The sequence below is a fragment of the Palaemon carinicauda genome, chromosome 13, assembly GCF_036898095.1.
Source record: "Palaemon carinicauda isolate YSFRI2023 chromosome 13, ASM3689809v2, whole genome shotgun sequence".
Lineage (NCBI taxonomy): Eukaryota > Metazoa > Arthropoda > Malacostraca > Decapoda > Palaemonidae > Palaemon > Palaemon carinicauda.
Window position 1 is genome coordinate 17,127,390 of NC_090737.1, and position 10,000 is coordinate 17,137,389.

General features: G+C 33.1%; 1 protein-coding gene across 1 annotated transcript in view; it reads left to right on the forward strand.

Annotated features, from left to right (window-relative positions):
- The window catches only part of LOC137651895 (uncharacterized), a 58,418-nt gene that overhangs the window by 38,039 nt on the left and 10,379 nt on the right, over positions 1 to 10,000 (forward strand). The window contains exon 2 of the mRNA XM_068385097.1: positions 7,319 to 7,509. Within this exon, the coding sequence (XP_068241198.1) occupies positions 7,319 to 7,509 (191 nt within the window). The remainder of the gene's footprint in view (positions 1 to 7,318; positions 7,510 to 10,000) is intronic.

Genomic DNA, 10,000 nt, shown 5'->3' on the forward strand with positions numbered 1-10,000 from the left:
GTCACATCATATCTATTCATTCCTAAAGAGCTATAGTTTTATTGTAACTATTGTTACGATTACTGCAATTATTGTAATTTTGTGAGGGGATACCTCAACGGTGAGAGAGAATTTGCGTATCGCCATGACCAGCGAAGCTGTACTAGTCAGGGCCATCCATACTAGGTTAGTTTGCTGTGAGCGATCAGATGAAAATATCCCACCATCACCAATCCGCACCAGCCAGCATGGTGATAAAAACTGACCAACTCCAGACAGAAGAATTGACATGTCTGAGGCCTTTATCCTGCAGTGGACTAGAAACATTTGTACTTGTTGCTATTGTAACTATAGCTACCACTACTACATTTACTACTACTACTACTACTATCATTTCGAGGCACTATGAACTTTCCAATGATGCTTTTTACTACAAAAAAGGCAACGAATCACAAATTGACCAGTTATCTTTTATGGAACGACATTCTTTTTTTCGTTCAAGTTGCCTATCGTGTCAAGTCCCACTTAAGAGCGCAACGCCGGAACTTCCCGATCAATAACAGAGGGAATTACAGAGACGAGTTTGACCGAGTTAAGGATTTACTACCACCACTGAGGCTTGATTACACATCTTGCTTGAGTTGCCGGTTAGTCATTTGTTTTCGTTCCAGCCATTCATCTCTGCTACTCTGATGGGCACGAGTCATGGTATGACAACGAAACAATCTCCAACAGATTTAGTAGATTTGAGAACAAAGCCCTCAGAAGGATATTGGGAGTTAAATGGCAGGACAGGATTAGAAATGAAACTATAAGAGAGATTGCTCGAGTGCCATATGTGGATGAGATCATGGTGAGGGGTAGATGGAGATGGTTTGGTCATGCTCTTCCCACTCCCAAAGACAGATTAGTTCACCAAACGTTCAGCTGGGCTCCACAAGGCACTAGAAGAGTTGGAAGACCCAGACCTACATGGTTGAGAACTATGAAGCGTGAAGTGGGAGGTGATGAATGGAGAAGTATTGAATTAAAAGCTCAAGATAGATACGACTGGCGAAATCTAACAGAGGCCCTTTGCGTCAATAGGGGTAGGAGGAGATGATGATGATAATGATGGGACAATGATGGCGAAGTCTCTGGTGTATATTTTTGTTTTTGCTGATTTTCCAGACTGGAAAAACTAATTGATGACTTTATTATCATTGATTTATGAGGTCTTACTTATATATCTCATGATAAATGATTTTTTTTTTATTTATAATAGGTTACTTGGGGATGGTATTATTCTATTCATGGTCTAAAGATCGTGAAACATCTTTGGGAAGGAAGTACTTCATTGTTACGGTCATCTATATCAGAACGTGCATTATCTAAAATGTATCTAAATGTTTTATTCTCCTTTTAATTAATCTGGCACAGAACATAGCCAAATAATAACAGGGAAAGAAAATAATAGCCAGCAAACATAATAATTACTATGTTTTAGATTAATGAAAATATTTACAATATTCTACAAAATTAACAAAATACTCAGTTCACCCATTAACAATAAATTTACGCAATTTTGTAAACACAAGAGGCAATAAAGAAGACAGAAGAGAAGAAGATGGATGTGGCAGAGATGAGAATGTTGAGATGGATGTGTGGGGTGACAAGAAGAGATAAGATACGGAATGAGGTAATTAGGGCTACCACAGGAGTTAGAAAACTATCAGATAATATCCAAGAAAGTAGACTGAGGTGGTATGGTCATGTCATGAGAAGAGAGGAACAGTATATTGGGAGGAGAGTAATCGAAATGGAGGTACAGGGAACGGGAAGGAGAGGGAGACCAAAGCGAAGGTGGATGGACTGTATCAAGGATGACCTTCGATCAAAGGGATTAACCGGTGATGAGGTATGGGACAGAGGTAGATGGAGAAAGCTGACCAGAAACATCAACCCCACATAGAAGTGGGAAAAGATGTAGCCAAAGAAGAAGAAGAAACATCAGAATTACTATGTTTAAGATTAATGAGAATATTTACAATATTTTACAAGATTAACAAAATACTCACAGTTCACCTATTAACAATAAATCTACACAATTTTGTAAACACATGCTTGTGGTTTAAAAAGTCTCAGATGACATCAGGAATGGCGAATTCCGAAGTTCTGGGACGAATTTTCGAAACATTTCCCAGAACGCAGTTCAAATCTAAAAGTTGATAACCTGGAACAAAGTCTCTCATGATATTCCAGAAGACTAAAATTACTGCCAGATCTTTGTTCAGACAGTATCTATAACTTTCAAAACGCTTCCAGAAGACTAAAATTACAGCCAGATTTTTGTTCAGACAGCATCTATAACCTTTAACACGTTTCCAATAGACTAAAATTACTGCCAGATCTTTACTCAGATAGCATCTATAACCTTTAAAACGCTTCCAGAAGACTAAAATTACTGCCAGATCTTTACTCAGATAGCATCTATAACCTTTAAAACGCTTCCAGAAGACTAAAAATACTGCCAGATCTTTACTCAGACAGCATCTATAACCTTAAAACGTTTCCAATAGAATAAAATTATTGCCAGATCTTTACTCAGACAGCATCTATAACCTTTAAAACGTTTCCAGAAGACTAAAATTACTGCCAGATCTTTACTCAGACAGCATCTACTGTATAACCTCTGAAACGTTTCCAATAGACTAAAATTACTGCCAGATCTTTACTCAGACAGCATCTATAACCTTTAAAACGTTTCCAATAGACTAAAATTACTGCCAGGTCTTTACTCAGATAGCATCTATAACCTTTAAAACGCTTCCAGAAGACTAAAATTACTGCCAGATCTTTGCTCCGATACCATATATTAGCCACGGTCCAGATGTTGTATTTGGACAGTGTTCTAAAGCGTAGAATCTAAGCTACCACACCTGCGCTTAATTCTCGCCTAAAATGGGAGAACTTTTTATGTATTCTCAGTTCGGATTCGATGCTAAGTAGTAATATTTTATCAATCGGGATCTCAAGAAGTCTTTGAAGAATATTATATTATAAATACGTATATCTTTATGAACAGGATCATCTGATTATGTTATTATAATTGACGACACTGATGATACGGAATATTAATTTATAAATCTGAAATATCTACCGATCACGAAATGTGAACAAAGAATTAAATTTTCTTATAAAACTTCTAACTCTAGTTTTCTTCTTCATTAGTAGAAAATCTTAACAGAAAACGTGTTTCTACATATTGCAAATAATTTACGTCTAAATAATCTCAATTTTTTGAAAGACAGTGACATACATCTTTGAGAATAACTGGAATTATTATTATTATTATTATTATTATTATTATTATTATTATTATTATTATTATTATTATTATTATTATTTATGAAGCTATAACCCTAGTTTGAAAAGCAGGAAACTATAAGCCCAAGGGCTTCGATAGGGCTTCAATAGGGAAAAATAGCCCAGTGAGGAAAAGAAGTAAGGAAATAAACTACAAGAGAAGTAATGAACAATATAAAACATTTTCAGGAACAGTGATAACATTAAAATAGATCTTTCATATATAAATTATATAATAATCAACACTTCTTAGAATGAAATTTTGGGAAGGTCACGTTGAATAATTCATCGATTTTTACAACTTTACCTCCTTTGAAAATAAAATTCTTACACGCAAGCTGATTCAGAAGAAAACTGCCACTAGATTTTTGAAGTTGAAAAAAAAAAAAAAGTTATATATATTTTTGCCTAATGAAAATCACGGAATGGTCTACCTGTTCCAAGGGATGAAGATGACCCTGACATTCATCATCCTGTTCAAGGCTAAGGAACCTTCGCCTTATGTGTAAGGCGTAACCTTGGCTCCATTCCTGTGAAAGGGATGAATTACCAAGTAGGTTAAAAAGGCAGAGTTACCCTTTCACTTCAGTCGGCCAGTATTGATTATCATTTTCTTTTCCAGTGAGGGAATTCCGATATTGATTCGTATCATGCTGTTTTTTTTTTTTTTTAATATTAGCTGAGTCAGTTTTTTAATAGATATGCTGTGTTTGTTAGTTTGAACTAAGGGAATGTTAATATTAGCTGTTTGTGACTGAATTCATTTAAGACTTGAGTTTTAGTTATTAACTAATGTACGCAACCCGTCAAAAATGACTCAAATCATTTAGATACTGTATATATGCACACACGAGCCTACACACACAGCTTCACCACTTCACCTCCCCTCTCTCATCAGAGTATGGATACTTCCTCCCCCCCTATCCAAGGGGATTGGGAGACCAGTAGTTATACGTCTTATCGCACACACACATACACGCACACACACACACACACACACACACACACATATATATATATATATATATATATATATATATATATATATATATATACACACACACATAGCCATACACGCTCTTTATTACATATGCTAGGTAGTTTCGTCGTTAAGGTGCTAAACCAACATATTTTCTTTATTACGGCGCCCACTGTTGTCTTTCTGATGGAAACAAATATCCTGTGCACGAAGATCTTAGAATACGGTCGTCAAAAAGAATAAAAGTAGTTCAGACAAAAAATAATAAAGGATTTAGGTCACTGCCTTTGGTTTCATGAATCAAAGAGACGAGCATTCTCTGTCTGTCTGTCTGTCTTTGTCATTATATGCGTATATATAAATGCATGTATATGTATATAAATAATTATATATATACATACATACATACATACATACTATATATATATATATATATATATATATATATATATATATATATATATATATATATATACTATATATATGAATGCATACATACATACATACACACACACATACACACATATATATATATATATACATATACATATATATATATATACATATATATTCCTATCAAATTCAGGTTTTTGTTCTTAGAATCGAAAACAATACATCTCCACCATTGTTAGCCTATTAGTAAGTTTGCAATACTTGGATGTGTATAATGATTTTTTTTCCACCGTTTAAATGAGAAATCGTTATCATTAAACACAGCCAAGTAGGCCTTTTGCAAACTTACCAACAGGTTACAATGGTGAAGATGTGTTGAATTCGATTATACATGTATGAAGGTGTGTGTTTATATATATATATATATATATATATATATATATATATATATATATATATAAATATATATGTATATATATATACATATATATATGTATGTATGTCTATACAATATGTACATATATATATATATATATATATATATATATATATATATATATATATATATATATATACATATACACACACACATATATATATACATATATATATATATATATATATATATATATATGTATGTATGTCTATACAATATGTATGCATGCAGGGTATGTGTCTACTTATGTAATACCATCCAAAATTAGGAAGGCACATATTTAAAATAAAGGAAAATTAAATAAAATGGAAGTAATCTCCAGCTCCTAAAATATACAGCAACGCGGAAATGCAAAATATCGCGAAACCAAAAACTGCGAGTAAATATTGCGCTCTGGAATATCAAAAAACTTTAAATAAGAAGAAGAGACATGAAATAAAATACCAGAATTAGCTACACTTCTTTATCACACTTCATTCCGGAATGAAGTGTGAAAAGAAGTGTAGTTACTTCTCAAGCCCTTTCTAAGTGGGGACACCTTAACGTGGCCGATGTCGTAACGTCCCTGTCTGGTGAACGCCAGACTCCGGGGTTCGAGTCCCGCTTAAACTCGTTAGTTCCTTTAGTCGCTGCATCCTCACTAAGGAGCTAAGGATGGGGGAGTTTGGGGAGCCTATAGGTATATCTGCTGAGTCATCAGCAGCCATTGCCTGGCCCTCCCTGGTCCTAGCTTGGGTGGAGAGGAGGCTTGGACGCTGATCATGGTCAGTCTCTAGGGCATTGTCCTACTTGATAGGGCAATGTCACTGTCCCTTGCCTCTGCCATTCATGAGCGGCCTTTAAACCTTAAACCTTTAAAGTGGTTGTATACCGTCAGGAGTAGCAAAGCTGTACTAGTTTGGGACATCCATACTAGGTTGGTTTACTGTGAGCAATAAGAAAAAATCTCCCACCATCACCAATCCGCACTGACCAGCGTGGTGAAGACTGGCCAAATACCAGGCATGAATAAGGACATGTTTGAGGCCTTTGTTCTGCATGGGACTAGGAACGGCTGAATTTGTAGTAATTTTTCAATATAAAATCGTTTTAAAACATTTTAATAACACTTCACAAGTTATTTTTGTCCTTTCACTGTTTTGCATGTAACAATTCGCGTTGATTTTATGTATAACTGTTTAGGTTACTATGCATGATTCATTAATGTTCCTTCGCCTTCAACAACTTAAACTGATGGAAACGGGCTAATGGAGAAAGTATAATATCTATCTATCTATCTATCTATCTATCTATATATATATATATATATATATTATCGAATATAATTTTGGGATGAAAATCTTGTTTTAATAAGCAATCATGAATTACATGAATAAACATGTAATATCAAACCTATCTGGAGGAAAATATATTTTAATAAAACGTAATAACAGACAAACGCAAAATACAGCAGACATCTCATTTGATTCATATTCTCAAGATTTTAGGACTTTAGATATTGATTTGATCGAAAAAAATATAACAAGACTTTAGATGTTAATTTGATTGAAAAGCAGATTTAACAAGACTTTAAACGTCGATTTGATTAAAAAGAATAAGACTTTAGACGTTCATTTGATTGAATACAAAATTTAACAAGACTTTAGACGTTGACTTGATTGAAAAAAAAGGTTTACCGAGACTTTATACGTTGATTTGATCAAATACAAGTTTTAACAAGACTACGGACGTTGATTTGATTGAATACAAGATTTAAAAAGACGTTAGACTTTGATTTGATTGAATACAAGTTTTAACAAGACTTAAGACGTTGATTTGATTAAATAAAAGATTTAACAAGACTTTAGACGTTGATTTGATTGCATACAAGATTTAACAAGACATCGGACGTTGATTTGATTGAACACAAGATTTAACAAGACTTTGGATGTTGATTTGATAGGAAAAAAAATATCAAGACTTTAGGCGTTGATTTGATTGAATACAAAGTTTAAAAAGACTTTAGACGTTGATTTGATGGAATACAAGATTTAAAAAGACTTAAGACGTTGATTTGACTAAATACAAGATTGAACAAGACTTTAGATGTTGATTTGATTAAAAAAAATAACAAGACTTTAAATGTTGCTTTGATTGAATAAAAAAATACACTAACTTGCACTCTTTGCCCCGTGGGCGTCCAGCAGCCATGGGGTCTGGAAGCAGTACGCCCCGGAGCCATGACGACGGTGGAGGAGGCGGGGGTGGGGACGGAGTGGGCGGAGTCATGTTCCAGCAACGGCCGCCCCACGTACGCCTGGAAGGGAAGCAGGTGCTGGGAGGGGAGGAATTCACGGATATTTCATACAGTGACCTCGGATTCATCATCACTCCTCAGGTTAGTAGACACATACACACATAATGGATATATATATATATATATATATATATATATATATATATATATATATATATATGCATACATACATACATATGCATATGTATGTATATGTATGTATGTATATATATATATATATATATATATATATATACATACATATATAAATGTGCATACATCTAATGTATGTATTAATCTATATGTGTATATATATATATACATATATAAATGTGCATACATCTAATGTATGTATTAATCTATATGTATATATATATATATATGTAGTATACCCCTATATATATATATATATATATATATATATATATAGTACATACGTTTTATGTATAGGCCTACACATATTGTTATATTCTTATATAAAAGGTAGCTAAATAGAGATACATAGATCAGCAGACAGGAATGTAAGCAAAATGACAGATTTGGAACTAAAACAAAGAAAGATACAAAATCACTACATGGCCCATAATTATCTCACCAAACAGCACGCAGCACTAAAGCAAATATTCTTTTCACCCTCGTAAAAGGTCATGATAATTAATACCTGGCAACCTGCTCTGCGGTCTAAACATTAAACCTTCAAAAGGTCAAACTTGGAGAAGGAAAACGTTGATACTTCATGGGAAGGTCAAACTTGGAGAATGAAAACGTTGATATTCTACTGTTATTTTGGTATTGAAAAGATAACACGAGTATTTGGAATTCCGAAAACTTAAGACCGTGACCTTTGACCTGACAAGGCATATTTGGTTATTGTAAATAATAGGTTAATTATCAATAGATCTTTCAGTTTGAAAAATTTCAGGATGCCAGGAAAATTCAAATTAATCAGTCAATCAATCAGTGTGAAAGAGACGATGATTTCTTATATGAATGATTTAAATTGACCAGGGTTCCCAAAATTTTTCATACTGCCCCCCCCCCCTTTAGAAAGCACATTAAACTACAATATAGAGCAATGCATTCGTTTATATTTCTAATTTCAATTTTACTATAGATAAACTGCATACTACTTTTTTGCCATAGCGTATATAACCTACTAGAGTATGCGACACGTCAAAAATGATACCTAAATATTAGATGAATTTGTGCACATATGTAAACCCCTCTCATCGAGGTTAGACTACCCTCTCTTCCCCCTACCCGAGGAACTGGGAGAAATCAAGTAGTTATACGTCTAACAATATATATATATATATATATATATATATATATATATATATATATATATATGTATATATATATATACATACATATAAATATGGATATATATACATATAAATATGGATATATATATATGCATATATATACAGTATACACACACACACACACACATATATATATATATATATATATGTGTGTGTGTATATATATATATATATATATATATATATATATATCCAGGCACTTGCTCTTTATCATATATGATAAAAATTTTGTCATTAAGATTTTGTAGAAAAAGTAAGTTATTCATTGCTTAAATGCTCATAATGCCACACCCATCACCCCTCCCCTACAGTAACTTCTACTTCAGAGCCCCGAAAATTTCAATCTAACGCCTCCAAGGGGGAGGGGGCAGTTACCCCCACTTTGAGAACCATTACTTTAAACGGACGAAGATCTAGCTATGACCTTTGATAGTTTAAATGTAAAATGCGATTTGAGTAATAAGGAACTAAATTTATTATTTGAATAAATAAATAAATAAAAAACAAGTGAAACCTTAAGTTGACCTTCGACCTATAATCACTTCTAATCACCAAGATTTAAGGAAAAAAAAAAAAAGTTAAGACATACAGAGGTAAAGCCAGAGTATTACTATGTATCATTTATCGGTTTTAACAGTAGTTAACAAACCTGTGTTTATAAGATACTAGTGTACGCTACCCGTCAGTAATGAAGGAAAATATTTAGATAGATATGCACACACACGCACGTCCCTCTCACTAGGGTATGACTACTACCTCTTCCCTTACCCAAGGGACGGGGAGACACACACACGTATATATAAAATCACGAGTGTTAGTGATACATACATTCATATGTATACATACATATATATATATATATATATATACATACATATATATATATATACATGTATATATATAATATATATATATATATATATATATATATGTTGCCAGACACATTCTCTTTATTACATAGGGGAGATTAATATCCTTTACTGACTTATTTTATCATATCAAACGCAATATATATAACTTCCTAACAACTCAACAATTTATTTATTAATTACTAATTGTGATTGAACTATTTCTTTGCCAATTACTAGTCTATACAATAAGAAATATAATTGTGACTCAACTACTTCTTTGCCAATTATTAGTCTATACAACGCGAAATATAATTGTGACTGAACTACTTCTTTGCCAATTGTTAGTCTATACAACGGGAAATATAATTTTGTCTGAACTACTACTTTGCCAATTACTAGCCTATACAATAAGAAATA